This window comes from Bos taurus, chromosome 26 (assembly GCF_002263795.3).
Source record: "Bos taurus isolate L1 Dominette 01449 registration number 42190680 breed Hereford chromosome 26, ARS-UCD2.0, whole genome shotgun sequence".
NCBI lineage: Eukaryota > Metazoa > Chordata > Mammalia > Artiodactyla > Bovidae > Bos > Bos taurus.
This window is the reverse complement of record NC_037353.1, coordinates 19,336,042-19,358,749: the sequence shown is the minus strand read 5'-3', so window position 1 is coordinate 19,358,749 and position 22,708 is coordinate 19,336,042. Positions and strand designations below refer to the sequence as shown.

The following is a 22,708-nucleotide window of genomic DNA, read 5'->3' as shown; positions in this document are numbered from 1 at the left end:
GCAGAGAAGGAAGCTGTGAGTCCTCCGACGGGGACTCACGAGGCCACAGCGGGATTCGGCCGCCCGCTGGCGCTGCGCCGCCGTCCTTCCCCGGGAACTCCGATCCTCCCACAGTCTCTCCTGCTGCAGCGTGCCAGTTCCCTCTACGGAAAACAGCTGCCCCTCGACCCCCTCAACTTTCGCGACCCCGGGCTTTCCCAGGCCAGCGGGCGCCGGGCCGCCCTGGATCGCGTCCGGGGTCGGGACTCGCCGAGCCCTCGGAGGGGCCGACGGGCCGGGCGGGGCTCCCGCAGAGCCCAGGTCCGCCCGGGGGCGGGGCCTGCGGGCCTCCTCCGCGGCGGGCGGGGTGGGGGCGCCGCGGGCCGCAGCCGGATAAAAGGGCCCCCAGGCGCCCAGGAGGCCGGTTAGCGCTGCTTGGCCGCGGAGTCCAGGTCCCAGCCCCGCAACTTCGCGCTCCAGCCGGTGAGCCCCTGCCTGGTGCCTGGCCAGGTCTGTCTCTAGCTGTCCTGTCTGCCTGACTTCTGTCTCTCTGGGGGGTCTGCAAGTCTCTGAGGGTTCCTGAAAGCTGGGAATGGGAGGGATGGGGGTCCCCTGGACAGTGAGCCTAGCCCCCTAGTCGCTCACCAACCTGTTGCCAGTGGAAGTGTCCAAGTTGGGGAGCTTGGCCCAAGGCCCTCCCTGGGTGGTGCATTGCGGCCTCGGGTGCCTGCGTGTCTTGTTTGTGGACACGCTGCGTGTAGTCCAAGCATTTCTCTGGCCTTCTCTCCCCGGTTTGGGGGCGGGGCAGGAGAAGGGGCAGGTGGGCTCAGATGTCTCTCCTGTGACTTAAGGGACACAGAGGCAGAGTGCAGCCGGACTCTGGGAGGAAACAGACCAAAACTGAGTGTGCTGGGGTGGCCCAGGGGTTTGCCCAGGGCTGGAGATTGGAAGGGAGAGGTGAAAGGTAGCAGAGGGCTTCAAACTCACAGGCCCTATGCTGGAACACGTGGACATTCCTCTGCACTGTGTCAGGCCGCCACAGCCAGTGGTCCCAGGGAGGATATCAGGGCTGGGGCGGGGGAGGGGGGAGGGGGGCTCACCCCCTCCCCAGAGAGCTAGAGAAGAAGCTTCTAGTGATTCCCAAGGCTGGTTCCCACCAGGATACCACCCCAGTGCTCTCTCCTCAATACCCTGGGACACTTTCAGTCCCCCTAGCAGGGCCAGGTCAAGCCAGGTGCCAGGGGCCCCTGGCAGCACCTGGTTCAGGTGCCTGTCTCCTTCAAGCTGGCAGGATCCTGGATCTGTCACTTGGTTGCACTCAGCACTGGCAACCAGCCCAGTGCCCTCACACCACGGCTGGATCATAAATCAACCAGCAGCGGGGTGGAATTTCATTCATCTCCCTGCCTCCTTTCCCTCCTCTGCCTCCTTCCATGTTCATCCTTCTTTGAGAGCCCAGCTCTGGAACCATGATGCCTGGGTTTGAATCCTGCCTGAGCAAGTTACTTAGCATCCCAGGGTCTCATCTTCTCATCTGTCAAGTGGAGATGTGTTCAATAAATATTTTTTAATGTATAATAATCATGATAGCTTATTGTTAACCTCCTCTCCTTCTCAGCCTTCCTTCTCCTCCTTCTGACCCTCTCTCTCCTTCACTTGGGAAAAGCACTGCCACTTTGGAGGCTGCTTCCTTCTCTGAAGAGGCTTTTCAGCCTGGTCCTCTTCTCTGTGCTCAGCGCTCAGTCCTCTGGGTTGTGGGGACAGGAAGCAAAGACACCGAGTGCTAGGAAGTTTTGGGGTCTGGGCAGGGTGGGGGGCGCTTAATGGAGGGGTAGCCTTTGAACTGGGTATGGAAAGATGTGTAGGAATTTAACAATCTGAGCTAGAGGGAAAGGGTACTCCAGGGAGAAGGAACAATGAGAGCAAAGGCTTGGAGACTAGGAAACAGAGGATGTGTTTTGGGGAACGTGAGTAGACAAGTGTGATGTGAGCAAAAGCTGCAGAGGCAACTGCAGTGGGCAGGAAGGCTGGACTCTCCCTTTTTTGACTCAGTTCCTGCTACTGCCCATCCACCTCCTGGGGGGCTTTCATGGGAGGGAGCTGCTCTAGCACCCAGGGTCCTTCAGCAGAGGCCCGCCCCTTTTCCCGCAGAGGCTCCTTGGAGGGGAGGGAGCCTGTTGGCCCAGGGCTGCCCACAGCCTTTCATGCGGCCTCCAGTACTCTAGGGATGTCAGTCACACAACAGGCCTGCCCAGCCCACCGCTGGCCCACAGCATGTCCAGTGCCTCCCTGTCATTTTAGAGGGGCTGCACCTGCATCTCAGAGAGAAGAGAGCCTCTGATTCGTGTCACATGATTTGGTGGCAAAATGAGGCAATCCTGACTCCTGCTGTCGGGGAGCATGGTCATCTTTTAGGCCAGACCCAGTGTGACCTCTGGGACGTAACAGCTGGAGGGCCCGGAGCTCAATTCTCCCATGGTGATTTTGGTTTGGCTCAGTCCCTAGCTGGCCACCTCCTCCTTAGGGGTACACGGACGAGGGAGTGGGGCATCCCAGGCAGCAGAGAGCACTCTGCATGTGGTGACAGCCAATGGGGACCCCCACCTGCTCCTGAGTGAAGAAAAAGGTGCTCAAGTCTGTGTCGGAAGAAGTATGGAAAAGAAGGGTATCGGTACCGGGGACTCACTGTGGAGTTGGGGCCACCCCCTCCAGACCTTCTTTGTCCAGGGAGGGGCTGGGACCAACCTAGACAAGGGTTCTATAGTATAGCTGTTTCAGTTGCTGTTAATAATAGCTAACTAACCATTGAGAGTTGCTCTTCTAAGGGTTTGACATGTACTCATGCATTTGATCTTCACAAGAATCCCATCCCCATTTTACAGAGGGGGAAGTTGTGGCATGGAGGAACTAAATAATTTGCCCAGGACCACCCAGAAACCAGCCAGTGGAGGTGGGATGTGAACACAGGCACCTCACCCCCAGTCTGCTTACCTAAGCACTGTGCTACGCCGCCTACTGCTGCTGCTAAGTCGCTTCAGTTGTGTCCGACTCTGTGCAACCCCATAGACAGCAGCCCACCAGGCTCCCCCATCCCTGGGATTCTCCAGGCAAGAACACTGGAGTGGGTTGCCATTTCCTTCTCCAATGTATGAAAGTGAAAAGTGAAAGGGAAGTTGCTTAGTCGTGTCCAACTCTTAGCGATCCCATGGGCTGCAGCCTACCAGGCTCCTCTGTCCATGAGATTTTCCAGGCCAGAGTACTGGAGTGGGGTGCCATTGCCTTCTCCTTGCTATGCCGCCTTGCATCCTCAAATCTGCAGATACTTACAGGGTGCCAGCTACATACCTGGCACTATTCTGGGCCCTGGGGGTGCAACACAAAGTCCCCGTTCCCGTGGAGCTTCATTCTTGAGCTCTTTTGTGCATTTCTAGGTGCCTACTGCCCCCGACACTGGGCTGGCCAAAGCAGGAGGCTTGGTGGCTAAAGGAGATGGGGCTGGGTGCAGGAAGGAATAAGGACTGATTCTCAGCCAGAAACTAGCTTGTGGGGAAGGAAGGGGCAGGAGGCCCCGTAAGACCCTCCCTACTGAGAATTCCCAGCTATGGAATTCCACCCCCAGGAAGAGCAATGGCCATGGAAGAAGGGGGACTCTCCCCAGAAAGAGCCCCTTTAAGACTCAAGCACTAAAGAAGTGGCCAAGGACCCAAACTTTGTCCATCCGCTCCTCTGGGCCGGCCTTGGCTGCCCATCAGCGATAGAGCTGGCCGTGCAGGAGCTTCAACACTGGTGGCTGCAGACTCTGACAGCTGCAGCTGGGCATAACTGTTCTCTGTGCTCCTCCCAACCTTGCTACTAGGACCGAGGCTGCTAACATATGAGGCAGGGAGGACCAGCCCCCAACTCGTCCCCTGTGGGGACCCAAAGAACATCTGACCATAGCCTCCTGGGCATGGGGGCCCTCTCCCATGTCTGGTCACTGCCTCAAATGCTCCCATGACCCCTCACTTCCTACTGGATGAAGGGCAGATGCTCCACATGGTGCACACAGCCCTTGATCTTCTGGCCCCAGCATGTCCCTCCACCTTGGTCCCCTCCAAGTCACTGATACTGCAGTACAGGATTAAGAAAGGTCACTCCCTGCTCTTGCACAGACTCACCTCTTTCCCTCTTTCTTCCCTATTCTTTCCCCTTTCCCATGGAGGAGAACTCTTATTCATCCAACAAGGCCCTGTTTAAATGTCCCTTCTCTGAAAGCCTTCCCTGACTCCTCATCTCTGAGCTTCATTAGGGCAGAGAGTAGTGTTTGACATGACTTCTTTGTCCCAGCACCTGGCCTGATCATTGGCCTGAAGCAAATATTCCAAAAATGTTTGTTGACTCAGTGTACAAGTCATGCGCCTCCTAGAGGTGGAGCTTGCTGTGTGGTTTGGACAAGTCTCTTAAACTCTCTAGGTCCTAATTCCTTATTTCTGGAGTCAGGAGGTTGAACCAAATATCCTATACCTCCTCCAGCTTGAATAGTCTAGCCCTTACGGACCCCCCTTGCTACATGCATATGCTCAGTCGCTCAATTGTGTCCAAGTCTTTGTGGCCCCGTGGACTGAAGCCTGCCAGGCTCCTCTGTCCATGGGATTATCCAGGCAAGAATACTGGAGTGGGTAGCCATTCCTTTCTCCAGGGGATCTTACCGACCCAGGGACTGAACCCACATCTCTTACATCTCCTGCACTGGTAGGCTTTACCACTAGTGCCATCTGGGAAGCCCCTTCCTCCATAGGAGACTACATCAAAAACAGCTCTTTTTTGAGCACTTACCATGTGGTAGGCTCATGATAAGCCCTTTATCAGTGTTTTATTCAACACTCAAAACAACACTGGGAGGTAAGGATTACTACCCTCACCTTACAGATGAGGAGACTGAGATTCAGGAAAACTAAATTTACAGCCAAGGAATGCTGGGTTTGAGCCAGATGGACTAATCTCAGAGCCCAGACTCAATCTGTGCCACCACACACACACACACCCCAACACCCCAACACACACACACATACGCACACTTGGAAGGGCCCAGGCTGTCCTTTGTCTCTGCCAGCAGAAGAGGCCTGAGGTCAGAGGTGATGACTGTCATGTTTACTTGTTCCCCAGGTGCCGTGACTCCAGCTGCCCTTGAAGTCACCATAATGTGGTTCCTACCAGCCGCCCTCCCCCTGCTCCCGTTGCTCCTGCTGCTGGGCCAGGCCCCTCCCAGCAGGCCACAGTCACTGGGCACCATGAAGCTACGGCTGGTGGGTCCTGGCAGCGGGCCGGAGGAGGGCCGCCTGGAGGTGCTGCACCAGGGCCAGTGGGGCACTGTGTGTGATGACGACTTCGCCCTTCAGGAGGCCACAGTGGCCTGCCGCCAGCTAGGCTTTGAGGGTGCCTTGACCTGGGCCCACAGCGCCAAGTATGGCTCAGGGGAGGGTGAGTAACTGCTGCTGCCCTGCAGAATGACAGGGGGATGGCCATGGGCTTCTCTCGGGGGTGGGCTCCCTTAGACTCCAACAGAGCAGATGAGACCCCCACTTATCCTTTAGTACCCAGCTCACACGACCTGCCCTACCCTGGCATTCTCATTTGCAGCGAGGCCACCACCACTGCCACCATCACTAGCACTCAACTCTAAGCTCTTTGAACATAGCGATTACATGTGTGCATGCATTCATTCCAGTCATGTTTATTGAGCACTTACCACGTGGTAGACTCATGATAAAATGTGTGCGGTCATTTCAGTCGTGTCCGACTCTCTGTGACCCTATGGACTGTAGCCCCCCAGGCCCCTCTATCCATGGGGATTCTCCAGGTAAGAATACTGAAGTGGGTTGCTATGCCCTCCTCCAGGGCATCTTCCCGATCCAGGGATGGAACCCACGTCTCCTGCGTCTCTTGCATTACAAGCAGATTCTTTACTGCTGAGCCACCAAGGAAGCCAATCACACACAATAGGTGCTCAGCAAATGCTGATGGGTGAAGACTAGATGGATGAATGAGGGAACAGATAGACCTAATTGCTAGACCTCTACCTGGCATTTTCCTAAAGCAGATTCGTTGGGATCTGATTCTGAGAGGAGGCAGTAGGCAGGTTTGTAGATACCAAGCTCCCAGGAGAACCAACTCCTCTCTCCCACCCCCATTTCCCACTCAGATTTTGGGAGAGGAAAGTGGGGTCCTATCCAGGAGGCAGAGCCCATGACTTAGCTCTCTGTGCCTGTCCCCAAGCATCACTCATCCTCCCCCCACAGGACCCATCTGGCTGGACAATGTGCACTGTGTGGGCACCGAGAGCTCCCTGGACCAGTGTGGGTCTAACGGCTGGGGTGTCAGTGACTGCACTCACTCAGAGGACGTCGGGGTGGTATGCAATCCCCAGCGCCACCGTGGCTCCGTTTCTGAGAGGGTCTCCAATGCCCTCGGGCCCCAGGTGAGGAGGCTGTTCAGGCCCTTGCCTGAGCTGAGGGCGTGGTCAGGGAATGGAGGGCCTCCAGGTGATGAGCCAGGAGGAGGAGGGAGAGGAAAGGGAGCAGAGGGCAGGCTGGGAAGTGCCCCTGGGGCCCCGACACCTGCTTGTGGCTTGGAGCAGGTGCACGGACAGGGCCCCAGCCTGAGGCGGGAGGGCAGGGACTCGAGGCTGGGCCTGCCGGGAATCACTGAAGCTGCTCCCCATGAGAGGGTAGGGGGTTGCCTCACCCACAAGGCCCGGCCACAATTGCTGTGTCTTCCGGGCACAAACAAACCGGAGCTAAAAACAGCTCAAGCCAAACAACAGGGGCAGGCAGGGCAGGTCTCTGACTCTTACCCTCTGCTGCCGGGTAGACTCAGCTTGAGGACAGCTGGCCCAGGCCCACTGACTGGGGCGGCCATGACAGGCGGCTCTGCACTGGTCTAAGTCATTCAGGGCTAGGGTGGGAGGGCTCAAGGACCAAAGGATCCTGCTGTGGTCTCAAGCAGCCAGTCGGTGTCCATCCTCTGTCCTCCCCAGGGTGCTATGAAGAAGGTCCCCCTGTGCCCGATGGAAGCCTCCCAAACTCCAAAGGCTCCCATCCTGAGCCCAGGGAGGGTGTGGATCTGCTTGGTCTTCTCTGGGGTTCAGGAAAGGACCCTAAACAAACCGAGCTTCTGCCTCAAACCCACTGTGTGGCCCTCGGCCCCTGCCTCCCCATCTCTGAGCCTCCGTTTCCAGCCCGTCCAATGAGGGTGCTGGGTGGCATGATCTCTAAGTGCTCCGAGCCCCAGCTTTCCTATGTGAAGACCTGCAGCAGGCTCAGCAGGAGCAGGACTCCTGGGGCCCATGGAGACTACACATCCCACAGGACCGGCGGCTGGAGGAGGTGCGGCTCAAGCCCATCCTCGCCAGCGCCAAGCGGCAGAGCCCGGTGACCGAGGGAGCCGTGGAGGTGAAGTACGAGGGCCACTGGCGGCAGGTGTGTGACCAGGGCTGGACCAGGAACAACAGCAGGGTGGTGTGCGGCATGCTGGGCTTCCCCAGCGAGGCACCTGTCGACAGCCACCACTACAGGTAGGAGGCACCACCACAGGTAGGAGGGCTGTGCAGGAGGCGGGGTTGTGGGGCAGTGGCTGAGTGTGTGTGCACATGCATGCGCATGTATGTGTGTGTGCGCCCGCGTATTTCTGTGCACGTGTGTACATGCGTGTGTGTGCACATGCATGTGTGTGTGTGTGTGTGCATATGTTTGGGACCTTGCAGACTGCAGTGAGACTGGCAGGAGTGGGGTCTATAGGAGGACATTCAGTGGGTGTTGGGATTGGGAGGGAAAGAGGCCCAGCCAAGGAATGTCCCTGGATTTCTGGGATTATAGATCTCTCAATAATTAAGAGTGAAGATGAATTTTCAGCCCCTGGGAAACTCCTAGAAAAAGTCAGAAAATAAACATTGTACTTGAGAATCAGATAGAAAGAATTGACTGTAGCACAGAATACTCCCAAAATGAAATGTGCTGCTGCTGCTAAGTCACGTCAGTCGTGTCCGACTCTGTGCGACCCCATAGATGGCAGCCCACCAGGCTCCCCCGTCCCTGGGATTCTCCAGGCAAGAACACTGGAGTGGGTTGCCATTTCCTTCTCCAATGCATGAAAGTGAAAAGTGAAAGTGAAGTCACTCAGTCGTGTCCGACCCTCAGCGACCCCATGGACTGCAACCTATCAGGCTTCTCGGTCCATGGGATTCTCCAGGCAAGAGTACTGGAGTGGGGTATGTAAAACCGTGTTCCTGATTAGAAAATTAGACCTGAGTAATGGCACCCCACTCCAGTAGTCTTGCCTGGAAAATCCCATGGGTGGAGGAGCCTGGTAGGCTGCAGTCCATGGGGTCGCTAAGAGTCAGACACGACTGAGCGACTTCACTTTCACTTTTCACTTTCATGCATTGGAGAAGGAAATGGCAACCCACTCCAGTGTTCTTGCCTGGAGAATCCCAGGGACGGGGGAGCCTGGTGGGCTGCCGTCTATGGGGTTGCACAGAGTCGGACACGACTGAAGCGACTTAGCAGCAGTAAAGATACAGTGCTGCCCACAAGGACAGATGGTGCGGGTTCCGGTCTAAGCTTTGCTGATAACAGGCTTCAGGTCCTTGGTAGGGCATCCAGGCCTCAGTCATCCAATCCGCAGGGAATTCTCTGAACCCTGACCCAACGAATTTCCTCAATTCGGATCTAAGCCAGGTTCTGATTGGGTTGCGTGTAAGCCAGGCATGGGGTGGGGAGGCATTTGGGAGAGGAGACATAAAAAAATTCTGTCAGAAATGTGACAGAGCTGTCACAAGATTGCATCAGCCTGTAAATGATTACCAGTCAGGGTTCTACCCGCTCTGATCAGTGAGCGCTTCGTATGTTTCTCATCTCCCACAGGACATGAGTCATCTACCCTTACCCATCCCCAGTCAGTTGTTCTTCTCTGTGTCTCTGGCTTAGCTGACCCTAGTTTCCAAGACCAGCCACGTGGCTCTATCCTTGGGCATGACTGGGGTCTGGGTCCCTGACTCCCTGCTGCCTGATAATTGCACATCTGGGCCTGGCTGACTTGCCTACCACCCATGAGGAAGGCAGCCCTGATTATAGCCTCAGTATCTCTGGGTGGGCAGCCCCCAGCAGAAAGGCCTTCAACTTCCACTTGTCCCCAGAGGACTATTGCCTGGGCCCCTTATCATGGGGTTGCTCCCTAAAGGCTGCCCTTCAAATAGACTGGGGAAAGGGCAAGCTTGGAGCCTCCTGCCCTGGGCAGCCCAGTGCAGAGAGGACCCAACTTTGGGTTTAGTCAAGGGACCTTGCTGGGCCCTGCTTTCCCTCGCTAAGAAGTGGAGATTGTCTTTATCTGTGGAGCAGCCACCCTCTCAGACTGTGGCGAAGCTCAGCATTGAAATAAGATTTGTGAACAAGTGTGCCAACTGTGAAGTCTAGTGCAAAGTCAAGCACAGCTCTGAGGAGCCAGGGTGACAGGGCTGGGACTTCTGCACTCACTCCACTCCCCACCTGTTTGCTCCCCTCCAGGAAAGTCTGGGATTCAAAGATGAAGGACCCCAACTCTAGGTAAGGAGTAGTGCCCTCATGGGAGGGTGCAAACGAGGTGGCATGAAGGGCCTCCTTCCTCCCCCTTCCCCTCCTCCAGGCCCCTCTCCCCTCCCCGGTGCCTTGCCTCCCAGAGTCCTGAGCACCCCTTCTGCGCCCTCAGTCTAGCTTGTCTTCCAGACTGAAGAGCCTAACGAAGAAGAATTCCTTCTGGATCCACCGTGTCAACTGCCTGGGCACAGAGCCCCACATGGCCAACTGCCAGGTGCAGGTGGCGCCAGCCCAGGGCAAGCTGCGGCCAGCCTGCCCGGGTGGCATGCATGCTGTGGTCAGCTGTGTGGCAGGGCCCCGCTTCCGTCCTCCGAAGGCGAAGCCAGGGCGCAAGGAGTCCAGGGCAGAGGTGGGTCCCCAGGGCCCTGCCCGCAGGCCTGGAGGCCCAGGCCCCACTCACAGGACCCTGCTCCATGGGGAGGGACTGACTGGTGGGAGGGGACTCTCCAGGAGAGTCAGGGGAGAAGGGGGGTGAACCCCTCATCAAGGGGACATTGGTTCAGACCAGGAGGAGAGCAAGTCCCAGAATGGTTGAACTTTGGGATTTATTTAAAAGGGCCCATTTATAACCCTACCATAAATGGAAAGCTGACATCACTGGCCAGGAATAGAAGGTAACTATAAAAAGTGTAATTACACTGTAGCTGCATCCCATTGAGGGTCTAAGGTATTGAGCCCGAGCCTGGCCCTCGTTATAAAAAGCAAAGACCAAGAGCTCGGGAGGCGTTGCAGGCCGACGTCTGCACGTGAGAGGGTCTCCTCACGGTGCAGGAAGGGATGGGAGAGAATTAACGGAAATGACTTCCCCACCAAGCGTTTCATTAACACCACGCGCCCGCAGGTCTCTAAAATCATTTCACAGATCTGCTGGGGAAGTGTTGCTGTAGGTTCAGCCCCGAAGGACAGAGCATCAGTGAGGCTGGGTGAGAGGAAGGGACTTGTCTAGTGATTAGGTGGCAGGTTGTGAAGCCCAGGAACCCCAACTCCCGAGGCTGGAATTTGTTATTACATTTATTGTTACTGTTATTACGTAACAATTTATGAATTTGTTATTACTATTATTATTGTTGTGGTTCTTTGTTACTGAGGAAGGGGGAGAGCATTGAGGAGAACGACTTATTCAAGGCAATGGCTGCAGGAGTCAGAGATGAGACTAGGACGCCAGTCCTTGGCCCTGCCTGAACTGAAGGGGCGCAGCCCCTATGCCCGCCTCCTCCTCACCCTCCCTGAAGCCGGGTGTTCTCCCAGCAGGAGATGAAGGTGCGCCTCCGCTCGGGGGCCCAGGTGGGCGAGGGCCGGGTGGAGGTGCTCATGAACCGCCAGTGGGGCACCGTCTGTGACCATGGATGGAACCTCATCTCCGCAAGCGTCGTGTGCCGCCAACTCGGCTTCGGCTCTGCTCGGGAGGCCCTCTTTGGGGCCCAGCTGGGCCAGGGTGAGTGAGGAGGCCTGGGGTGGGGTGGGAGAGCCTGGGTGTGCCGCTGGTCCATGCCCTGGAGGTCCCAGGGTGCTGGGGGCCAGGGCAGCTGCCGTAGGGGTGAGGCTGCCAAGATGGAGCCTCACACGGCCTTTCTCCCTGCTCCCTGCTTGTAGCGCTGGGGCCCATCCACCTGAGTGAAGTACGCTGCAGGGGATATGAGCGGACCCTCAGCGATTGCCCTTCCCTGGAAGGCTCCCAGAATGGTTGCCAACATGACAATGATGCTGCCGTGAGATGCAACATCCCTAACATGGGCTTCCAGGACCAGGTGAGCCCAGGGCTGGGCAGCCCTGAGATAGCCCCGGACACTGCATTCAGCCGGTGGGGAGGGTTTGTGAGAGGCCACTAGAGCTCTGGGCCCCAGAGCCTGCCTGGAGCCAGCCTGGACCTCCCTCTCCTCTGTGAGTCTCCCCTGGCCTGGCCTGCTTCCCCTTAGGGCCAGGCTTTGGCCTTCAGAGATGGCAGAGGCTCAAGGGGACTGACTCTTCAGGCAGATGGGCTCGCCTGCCCCACCCCCTCAGGTCCGCTGTGAAGTTGAGAGAGAAGCGACCCATGGGCAGAGGGCTGCAGGGTGTCAGCACCAGGGAGTGGTCAGAGTTCAAGCATCATGCTAACGTGGATTGCGGGCGAGTCTCTCTTGTCTCTGACCTTGTTCTCTTCTGTAAAATGGGGTCAGCTGTCCCGGAGGGTCACTGTGAATGTGACGACAGATATGAAAGCACTTGGCAGTTGGTGAGTCGTCATCAGTGGCAGGATTGCAGGTAAATGGAAGGCAAGGCCTGGGTGCAGGCGCTCTGAGTCCACTTTCTCAAGCGGGCAGGGACTTTAGGGACTATCCAGTAAGATGTCCTCACTTTACAGAGGAGAGCAACCCAGAGAAGGGGAGTGTCATGTCCAGGGCTGCGTGGCGAGCTGGCCCGGACAGGTCTCCCAGCCAGCAGCCCCACGCTCTCCCCCTCCTAAACTGGCCCTGCTCCTCACACACCCCTGACCATTGCAGGTGCGTCTGGCTGGTGGGCGCAGCCCCGAGGAGGGGGTGGTGGAGGTGCAGGTGGAGGTGAACGGCGTCCAGCGCTGGGGGGCCGTGTGCAGTGACCACTGGGGCCTCAGCGAAGCCATGGTGGCCTGTCGACAGCTTGGCCTGGGCTTTGCCAGCCATGCCATCAAGGTAGGTCTCTGCCACGCTAAAGCTGCTGACCCTTCATTCATTCAACAGTTAGTTATGAGTGGAACTATGCACCAGTGAATGCTGGGTGCTGGCGATCCTGTGGTGAACAAGACACAGTTCCTGCCTCGTGGAGCAGTCCATCCCCACACAGTCACGTGGGGGAGGCGGTTTTTCCTGAAGTGTTCATACAACGGGCACACAGCTGTATCTGCAGGAGAGATGAGCAGACATAAGCCAGATGAGGTGGGGAAGGAGTAAAGAGCCCATGTGAAGACCCTGTGGCCAGAGGACACTTGACTTGGTTGAGGAAATCAGGGGTGGAGTGTGGCTTCTAGAGTGATCGATCGGTGTGAAGTGCGAGGGTGGAAGAGGAGGCAGGAGCAAGACTGTTCAAAGCCCGCAAGGCAGATTTTTTTTAAAGATTTCTTCTTGCTATTTGGCAAACTGTTGGGGTGGGGATTACTGTGAATACAGAGGAGCACACTATTGCAGGTGCCCAGCTGAGAATGTTGCTGGCTTGGACGGGGCTAGTGGAAGTCCTGGGGGAGACAGGTGGATAGATTCAAAAGATATCAAGGAAACGAAATCAAGAGGCCTGGGGCAAGGCTGCTATGGAGAAACTGCTTCAGCTTCGCCCACAGTGGCCTGCCTGGCAGTACTGGGCACCCTTCACCCTGGAGAACTGGGCTCAACCCTGAGCACAACCGGCTATGTAGGGTTGTATGAAGAACAGCTAAGGAAATGGGACAGGTCTGAGCGGACAGGCATGGACCAGCACCATCGTCTTCAAACAGCTGAGGGCTGCAGTCAGGGAGAGTGATGGGAGCAAGGCCAGTGGTGGAAGCCACAGCAGTGGATTTTGCCCTCATACATGGAAGGCGTTTCTAATACCAGAGGGGTCCAAAGTGGCACCACTAAAGATTTTCAGGCCGAGGCTGAGCACAGCTGGGTGAGCGTGGTTGGCCGGGGTCCAAGCCTCAAATGGAGTCAGGTGACTCTAAGAGCATGTCTCAGCCCTGACTGGGGGATGCTGGCTGTTTCCTTAGGACACCTGGTACTGGCAGGGGACGCCGGGAGCCAGAGAAGTGGTCATGAGCGGGGTGCATTGCTCAGGCACAGAGCTGGCCCTGCAGCAGTGTCAGAGGCACGGGCCAGTGCACTGCTCCCACGGCACGGGGCGCTTCTCAGCCGGAGTCTCCTGCACAGACAGTGAGTCACGGGAGGGCCCGTGGATGGGTGGATGTGGCTTCTCTGGGTTGCCAAGCCTGCAACTCCCATCCCATCTCAGGGAGGGCCCTGAGAGCTGGTTCCAGCTCCAAGGCCCCAGGGTTGGGAGTGGAGGGAGGGCTGGATGTGGAGCACCAGCTCTGTCATTGCCACGTGTGGCCAGGTCACCTGCCACGTGGGGAAACAAGCTGTGCCCCGCTCATGGAGTTAATGTAAGAATTAAGACAGTACCTGCAATGTGAGGATACACAACGGTGTTTTTCAGTGTTTGTGTCATGACCAAACAACAGCAACAACATGTTACATTTAGTAAGGATAGTATTTTTCTCTTGATATTATGTCTGTGTGTCACAACCTAGGGCTTCCCAGGTGGCTCAGTGGTAAAGAATCCACCTGCCAGTACAGTGGGAGACTCGAGTCCAGTCCCTGGGTCAGGAAGATCCAGCAAGGATCTTTCTTCCTAGAGAAGGGCATGGCAACTCACCGCAGTATTTTTGCCTGGGAAATCTCATGGACAGAGGAGCCTGGCGGGCTACAGTCCAGGGGTTTCAAAGAGTCAGATGCAACTGAGCGACTAAGCATGCATGCACATCACAACATAAAATATTAACATATTTCTTACTGTAGTTTGTAGTAAGAAAAGAATTTGAAAGCTGTTGTAGAGAGTATAGAAATGTGAGGACACATGGGCCTTACAATGAGCTGTGGGATTTACCCAAAAGGCTTTATTTTAGGTCAAGACCATTTTGAGGCATCCATCTACCCACACCCCCAGATTCTTATGGTAGCAGCCTTTGTGTGACATATGCCAACCAGGTCTGGGCCAAGAACTCTATCCAGTCCAGAGGCTGCAGGCTGCCACCAACCCAAGTGGCCGCATGACCTTCTTCCCAGCCAGGCTGCAATGCCAAGACATCCTTCAGCTCTGTCAGCAAGCTTAGGGCTTTCACTCTGATCAGCGCCCATTGGAAGAGCACCAGCCTTTACAGCCCATCCTCCCCTGCAGGGTGATGGGGTTTCCAAGTGGGCCTCCAGCCACAGCTCCCAGCATACTGGGGGCCGGCTCCCCCCTCTCTCCTCTCCTGGGACCCTGTGCCCCTCGATGGAGGGGCAGCTTTCCTTCTGAATTCACTTGATACTTCACAACGGCTGAGCACAAGCAGCCAATGCACCATCCCTGTGGTCGTCCCCATCTCTCCTCTGTGATTTTTCTCATTTCTTTCTTGCCTTTACCGTCTCTTCTTCTCTCTGAAAGCACTCCTTTCCCTCAGAAATTCTAGGGTGTGCCCATGGGCATACCCTTGTCCGTCTCCAAAATATACCTCAGGCATTCCAAGAGCATTTAGTGATAGTGCAGACATCATCCAGCAAACCAGCTCCCACCCTGATGCCCATTCACTGAAAATAAACCCGTGTTCCCGTCTCACCATTGTCAGCGATGGCTCTGCCCCAAATCTAAACTGTAACCCAGTTTTTGCATGAACGAGCATTGAGAATTGGCAGTTTTCTCTCTTGATGGTACAAGGCAAAAGCTGTGGATCTCCACATTTCTGCACTCACACACAAGGGACCGCGGTGACGGCACAGTGGCTTCCCTGTGACCGGAAGGGAACTGGAGAGGCTCTGAGCAGCCTGTGGAGATGCAGGCTCCAGCACGGTGGACTCCATGCACCAGGGCATGCAGTGTCCCGGTGTGAACACCCACGGTGGCCATCAGAGTAGAAGAGGAGCCCTGGAGGAAGTACAGTCTCAGAAAATGTAGTAGAATGGCCCAGAACACCAGAGCCCAGGAGCAGGTTCAGAGATGAACTCTTGCAATCTCCAGCCCTCTCCCTCTCACACTGCAAGAACTGAGGCTCAGAAAAAGAACTGAGGTGACAAGCCTGGCATCCGCAGAGCTTCTGAGAGGTTATATGAGCCAGGCTTATAGGCAAAGGTATACTCTACAAAAGTAATGCTGGCTTCCATCACTGTGTGCTTGCCACGGCCACACCATGATCTCAGCACGTTACAGGTACTATCACACTCATATTATTCATTATTTGCATCTTACACATGCGGAAAATGATAGACGAAAGGATAAGCAATTCCCCTTAGTGGTGCAGACAGAAATTAAGCCAAGACAGGAACCCAGGTAGTCTAGCTATGAAGCCAGCAAGCTCCACTGTGACACTAGCAGCCTCCCAGCTTAACGTGATAGATCTCTCCTGTTAGGAGAACTCACATCTCCTGACTCCTAATGCGTGCTGCGTGCTAAGTCGCTTCAGTTGTACCCAACTCTTCGCGACCCCATGAACTGTAGCCCACCAGGCTTCTCTGTCTGTGAAATTTCCCAGGCAAGAATACCAACATAGGTTGCCATTCCCTTCTCCAGGGGATCTACCCAGGGATCAAACCCAGGTCTTCTGCATTGCAGACAGACACTTTACCGTCTGAGTCACCAGGGAAATCTTCTGACTCCTAAACCGCCCTACTCTCCTGGTTCCTCCAAAAGCACTCAATCTGGAGGCAAGCCTGTCCCCTAGGCCGGAGAGCAAAACCGGCTACCTCTCTCACCTTGGTGTCTCCACGGTGCCCAGGTGCCCCAGACCTCGTGATGAACGCCCAGCTGGTACAGGAGACGGTGTACCTGGAGGACCGCCCGCTCAGCCTGCTGTACTGCGCCCACGAAGAGAACTGCCTGTCTCAGTCCGCTGACCGCATGGACTGGCCCTACGGACACCGGCGTCTGCTGCGCTTCTCCTCACAGATCCACAACCTGGGCCGGGCCGACTTCCGTCCCAAGATGGGGCGCCACGGCTGGATTTGGCACCAGTGCCACAGGTGAGCGCCTGCTCGGGCCTCAGCCCTTAGGGGGCCAAAACCAGGGTGCGGATACCCAACCAGTCTGGCCCTTCCTGGGAGGGGTGGGTGTGAGCTCAGGGAAAGAGCCTTCCTTCCTAGACATGCTGTCAGCCCTGCCTCCAGGAGGCAGTGAGGAATCCTGAGCATCACCTGGCCTTTCCATTGCTCTCTTACCTGCCCTGTGGTATCCTATGGAGTGGTCCTCACCAGCAGAGCTGGTCTCTGTTAGAAGGATATTTCTCTGGGGGCCTTAAGCCTTGTCTTTAACGGCCAGGTGAAATGGGGACTCCTAGAAACCTGGAGACCCAAAATAGCCATCCCGTCCAGGATGCTAGCTCTGCAGAAAAAGCTGGTTGATTTCTGCAGCAGCAAAGCGAGGCCCCCAAGGAGGAGCAAGGAAATGCTGCTGGTGCTGGAAGGGGACAATGAGCATTCTTTCCTATCAGCAGCTTCCAGCCCGGACAGAAGGAGAAACGTTGTCTACAACAAAGGCAGAATGGAAAAGGGTGTTTTGTTTTGTTTTGTTTTTCCTTCATATAGCCGTGGGTGTGGAAAGCTGAGAGGAGCGGGCAGTGACTTTGGGACTCGACTTCGCTGAGATAATAAGCATCTTTCCCTGTAGCATGGACGGAGTTGTCATTAGAACTGGACTGGAAACAATGGTAGCCATCTGGGCCCAGGCTGGCAGGGAGCAGCATTAGCATCCCTGCACGCTCCGCAGCTCCGCTCCTGGGCTAGTCTCTGGTCGTGTCCCTTCCTTCCACCTGCAGGACTCTGGCCTCGTAGTCAGGCAGCATCTCCTGGAGCTTTGACCTCTCCTCACCTGGCTGAGACCCTGCGGGATGGGGGCAGCTGTGTCTGGCTGCCTGGCAGGAGTGCCAGGAGAGTAGGGTCATACTAATCTTGGGTTTGGGAGGGAGAAGGGCACTGCCCTGCTATTATAACGCTCCTCTCTGGGTAATGATGGGGCCTGGTGCCTCCGTCCTCCCTGCCGGCTCCTCTCCTGCTGCTGCCATGCTGACAGCCCTGCCTCTTCCGCAGGCACTACCACAGCATTGAGGTCTTCACCCACTACGACCTCCTCACTCTCAACGGCTCCAAGGTGGCTGAGGGGCACAAGGCCAGCTTCTGCCTAGAGGACACAAACTGCCCCACAGGTATGTGGTCCCCTGTCTGCATATCCTCCCCCGGCCCCCCTGGGGTCAGGACCCCTCTGTCCTGCTCAACAGCCTTAGGCATCTGGAGACTGGGGCTTGGCAATAGTCAGCACTCAAGGCAATTCAAAAAGACAAATTTCCGGGAATTCCCTAGCTGTCCAGTGGTTAGGACTCTGTACTTTCATTCCTGGCTTCAGTCCCTGGTTGGGGAACTAAGATCCTACAAGCTGCGTTGCACAGCCAAAAAACAAATAAAGATGAATTTCTTACCTTCTCTACTTCCTCTGCATTCCCAGCATATTGTATATTATTGTTTAGTCATGAAGTGGTGTCAGACTATTTCCATGGACTGTAGCCCACCAGCCTCCTCTGTCCATAGGATTTCCCAGGCAAGAATACTGGAGTGGGTTGCTGTTTCCTTCTCCAGGGGATCTTCTCCAGCCAGGAATCAAACTCACATCTTCTGTATTGGAAGGCAGATTCTTTACCACCGAGCCGCCTGGGAAGCCCAGTGTACTGTGTACCACTTTTAAAATACTTAACGCTTTTTTTGGATAATAGTTGCTGACCTGTTTCACTTCCGCTGATCCGGATTGTTTGATTCCTATTTGCATATCCATAGTTCGTAGCCCTTAGAAAGGGCATGGTGAAACACCAGGTTGGATGGACAAGTGAATTAGCATAGAGGGATGCAATCTTCCATTCACATTTCCTAGGCCAAAGGAATTTTCACTAGAGCATCCAAATAAATGATCTCTGTCACAGATGGACTTTGGTACAGGGCTGGATTCGTGGTTAGTAGGACTCCTGGCTCTGATAGGCAGGATCTTTAGGAAGCTCAGGTCCCTAGTCTGACTGCAGTCAATTGGCAAGGCTGGTATGAGGATTAAACGTTGAAGGGTGTGAAAGACCTAACAGGTACTTTGTCCCGAGCGCCTATTGAGAGCCTCAGTCACCACCAGTACCCTCCCTTACAGGAATGCAAAGGCGCTATGCGTGTGCCAACTTTGGGGAACAGGGAGTGACCGTTGGCTGCTGGGATACCTACCGACATGACATTGATTGCCAGTGGGTGGATATCACCGATGTGGGCCCTGGGGATTACATCTTCCAGGTAAGGGGGCTTCTCCATTTCTTTCGGATGTTCTGAAAGCTCTCTGAGGTCAAATGAAGGAAGAGCTTTATAAATAGAATCTCTGACATGTCTGGCACTTGAAGGGGCTACGCTGTAGAGGAAAAAAAATCAGGATCCAGGACCTAGGTTTGAGTCCTGAGTCAAGGAACAATGGGCAAGTCAAAACTCAGTCCCCATCTGTAAAAAAAAAAAAAAGACATTAATGCCTACTTCCTGGAGTGATTGTAAGGATTAATGAGGAATACCAACACACCTCGCCAAGACTGCATGAAATGTAAAGGTTATCATCACAGAAGCCAAATTGCCTGTTTTTAGCCCATGCTTCTCTCACTCCAGGTGGTCGTGAACCCCAAGTTCGAGGTGGCAGAGTCAGATTTCTCAAACAACATGATGCGGTGCCGCTGCAAGTACGACGGGCAACGGGTCTGGCTGCACAACTGCCACACAGGTACCTGCGGGCCACTATGCGGCCATCCCCACAAGAGCCTGGGGTGCTGGAACACCCTCAGCATCCCTGCGTGCAAGCAGAGTGTGTGTGTATGCGGCCATCCCCACGCGAGCCTGGGGTGCTGGAAGACCCTCCGCATCCCTGCATACAAGCAGAGTGTGCATGTACAGGCTGGGGATGGAACAGAGATGAATGTCCTTTGATAGTTTCATAGAAGGTAGATTTCCAGAACAGACTTCACCCACCTCACCCACTAACTACTTCCACGACCCTCTTTATCCTAAAGGTTGTTCAGATTGAAAATGCAGTCTCCCGTCTGTTCTGGAATCTCGTTACTTCAAGCCGAGTCAGGATTTCCCTTTTCCAGTCTGTTACTATTCCCTTTCCTTTCATAGGATCTTAGTTGTCTCCATCCCAGGCTGGCTGCCTCACAGGCAAATGTAAAAGTCCCCTAGATCTGTGCTGCTACCTCCAGCTGTGATCCCTGCTTACATGGACAATAGGGCTCTGGACGCTTGCAGAACTGGTAGTTTCAGACAAAGATGCAATGATCCAGTGGGGGCAGATACACCCCAGAGCAAGGAGGTGGTTGCCCCGCTTGCCCATAAAGAAAGGTAGCAGTTCCTCTGTCTTCAACCTTTAAATGCTTGCATTTGCTGTGGGGCTGTGCATTCACACCCACATTTTGCACACAGGGGGAGGAGCAGACTCATTCATTTAGTTGACAAACGTGGGTTAAGACCTATCTCTGTGTCGAACACTGTGCCAGGCTCTGGGAAATTAAATAGGAGTAAAATGCAGAGCTGAGTGTCAAGTAGGGTAAGCAAACATGCAGATGGATACCCCAGTCCTACTGAGCACCCCAAACCACTGTGAACTGAGGCTGAGCAAGCAGAGAGCTTTCTGAGTAGCAGCCTGGGGGCCAGTCAGGATTCCCCAGTGCTAAGTTGTTTCAGTCGTGTCTGACTCTTTACAAGCCTATGGACAATAACCTGCCAGGCTCCTCTGTCCATAGGATTCTCCAGGGAAGAATACTGGAATGAGTTGTCATTTCCTCCTCCAGGGGATCTTCCCAACCCAGGGATCGAACCCACATCTCTTACGTCTCCTGCATTGGCAGGCGGGTTCTTGACCGCTAGCTCCACCTGGGAAGCCCAAGGTTCCCCAGAGGAAGGGACATTTGTGCTGATATCAGAGAGGAGACTGAAGTCAGAGGGGAGGAGCAGGAGAAAGAGCATAGCATTTGGCCTCAGGTTTCACTGGGCACCAAATCCAGTTCCACCACATTCCAGCTTTAAGACGGTGAAGAAATTTCCACTCAGAAGTCCTCTCTATTGTAAAATAGGGCTGTGTACCCAAGCCCACTAGTGTTCTTTGCAGGGAGGGTTATGATGGTTCCTGCTAAGAGAATGGACTTTATCCTGTGGACTTCTGGAAACCAATAACAAATTTCAGTCAAGGATGCAAGAAAATCAGATTTATGTTTTCAAAAGATAACTCTGACAGTGGATGAAGACAGTGAGGAGTAAGGATTTGAAAACTGTGGCTGGAATAGATTCTGCTGCCATTAAGCAAGACAGGAACAGGAGAGGAATTAGGAGTTGGAGCCCAGAGACCTAAGGCTGCCGGCGTGGAGGCAGAGGCTCCGTAACACTGGTGGCAGGCTGCACAGGGTCCAGGGGAGCGAGGAAGGAAGGAAACAACGTAGCTCCGACCCCCCAGGGTCCTTGCTGGGAAACAGAGGACGCACTCAGGTGCAAGTGTGAGGTTACTTAATGAGAGGACTATCCCAAGGTGTGAGCAGGACTAGGGAGAGGAGGATGTTGAGATATCCAGGGATAAGGAAGACGGAAATGTTGCTATCACTTTGGGCTTAAGTGGGCAAAGGCTGCCCTGGAGCCAGGTGAACCCTTGTGCTGAGGAGGGAGGAGCTGGTGGGGCTGGAGTCGCAGGAGACCATTGCTGCAGGACAGGGGAGGAAATGGCCCAACCTCTCCCTCCTTCCATCCTCTAGTCTCTTGTTGCTTCCCACTGAGCTAAACCAACCAGAAGCCAGAAGAGGAGGGAGCCAGGGTGAGGCAGTCTCCAGGGCTCTGGTCTCCAGGGCTCCTAGAGAACAAAGGAGGATAGAGAATGAATGTGGGGAGGGAGCAAGGAGAGTGACCAGCACAACCTTTCCCACTCGATAGCCTCTTCTTTCCCATGTTCCTGCAGCTAGGCACCTGTCGGCATCTATTTCTCTAAAACGGGTCGTTGTCCGTGCCCATGACTAACCCAATGGAAAGGCCAAGCCAGACAGGATGTATTGGTGTTTGTGAAGTTGTCAGTGAGGGGATGGGACTCTGGTGAGGTCAGCTACTTACCTGTCGTCCTTCGGTCCACAGGGGACTCATACCGAGCTAACACAGAGCTGTCCCAAGAGCAGGAGCAGCGTCTCAGGAACAACCTCATCTGAAGCCGTCACCACACGCTCCCAGTTGCTGCCCACACACCAGATACCTCAGCTTACTGGAGCCATGCCCTTCACCGAGCCCTGACACAGAGGGAAAGGGGCCAGCGCCAGGAAGCACCGGGAACCCGCTCAGGAAGCCTTTAGATAGCAAGATCACCAAACCAGAATGGCGCCGCTCCCTCAGGATGGCTCTGGGTCTGATCCCTGGGGGCCTCTGGTCTCTAGACTATGGCCTCCAGGCTTTGTTCAGCTGAGCTCCTCTCCTCTAAGGAGACCTGGTCTTCCCGGGATCTTGCCCCTGAGCTCCTGGTTCAGGAGGTACCAGTTCCTTAGGAATGGACTATGGCCTGGCTCCCCATCTAAATGGTGCTTTGCAGATGTCTCAGAGAGGGCCAAAATACAGGAGGAGGAGTCAGCTCTCTGCTAGGAGCTCTGAGTGACACAGCTTGTGTCAAAGTCACACCTGGCAGAGAATCTGGTGAACTGAGTGCCTTGCTTGATCTGTCCACACTTAGAACTCAGCTGCTCTTCAAGTCTGTTCTTCAGTGTCTTACCTTTATCCTCCTGCACATATGGGCTGTTTCTAATGTCCTTGGAGGCTTAGGCCTTAGGCATCCCCTTATCTCCTGATGGGCCCAAACCACCAGTTCCTGAGTGCTTGAGACAGGGCAGGATTCACCGAAGTGGCCAGATACAGCCTTCCTGCAGAGCAGCAAGAGAAGGCCCAAAAGAAAGGTGACTGGGGCAGTGTAGACCCCAGCTGCTGCCAGGTCTCTGCCAGGGAAAAATACTTGTCATAAATCCAGCAGGCGAGATCACTGTGCATCTCAGGACTGGCCTAAATGTCGAGTCCCCCAGGTTTCTGGACTGAACTTTCCATTGAATAAATTTTTGAAGTGGAAAGAGCATCAGTCCAACAGGCCACTCATCTCTGCAGGAAAAAGAAGACAGGTCTAGTAGAGTGAAGACTAGGCTATGGAGAAGTCAGAAGGGGGAGGATTTAATTGAGTTAAGGATTAAACCTAGGGAAGGCCACCATCTCTGCTCGATGTGGCTGTGATATGCTCTTGCTCAGGTGAGGTTAAGAGCTATGATCTTCTTGGATGTGATTCTTAATCCTGTCTCCACTTGGACACACTGCAGAGATGATCTTCACAGGTCTGACGCTCTCATGCCAATAAAGGTTGCTCACTATGGACTGCTACAAAGC

At 54.9% G+C, this 22,708-nt stretch overlaps 1 protein-coding gene across 3 annotated transcripts; it reads left to right on the top strand.

Annotated features, from left to right (window-relative positions):
* The first annotated feature begins 355 nt into the window (after positions 1-355).
* On the top strand, positions 356-22,708 carry LOXL4 (lysyl oxidase like 4). Of its 3 annotated transcripts, none has more exons than XM_024985468.2 (15): positions 358-462; positions 5,125-5,439; positions 6,258-6,436; positions 7,326-7,531; positions 9,519-9,557; positions 9,717-9,936; positions 10,839-11,022; positions 11,181-11,335; positions 12,068-12,235; positions 13,282-13,444; positions 16,042-16,285; positions 17,348-17,463; positions 18,441-18,577; positions 18,935-19,046; positions 21,431-22,706. In XM_024985468.2, the coding sequence occupies exons 2-15, from the start codon at positions 5,160-5,162 to the stop codon at positions 21,499-21,501; spliced, it is 2,274 nt and encodes a 757-aa protein (XP_024841236.1). In that variant the 5' UTR covers positions 358-462; positions 5,125-5,159; the 3' UTR covers positions 21,502-22,706.

Excerpts from the sequence above, each read along its gene's own strand:
- LOXL4 (XM_024985468.2), top strand. The coding sequence starts at position 5,160 with ATGTGGTTCCTACCAGCCGCCCTCCCCCTGCTCCCGTTGCTCCTGCTG. Across the intron at positions 7,532-9,518 it reads GTCGACAGCCACCACTACAG|GAAAGTCTGGGATTCAAAGA; the intron begins GTAGGAGGCACC and ends GCTCCCCTCCAG. Across the intron at positions 9,558-9,716 it reads ATGAAGGACCCCAACTCTAG|ACTGAAGAGCCTAACGAAGA; the intron begins GTAAGGAGTAGT and ends CTTGTCTTCCAG.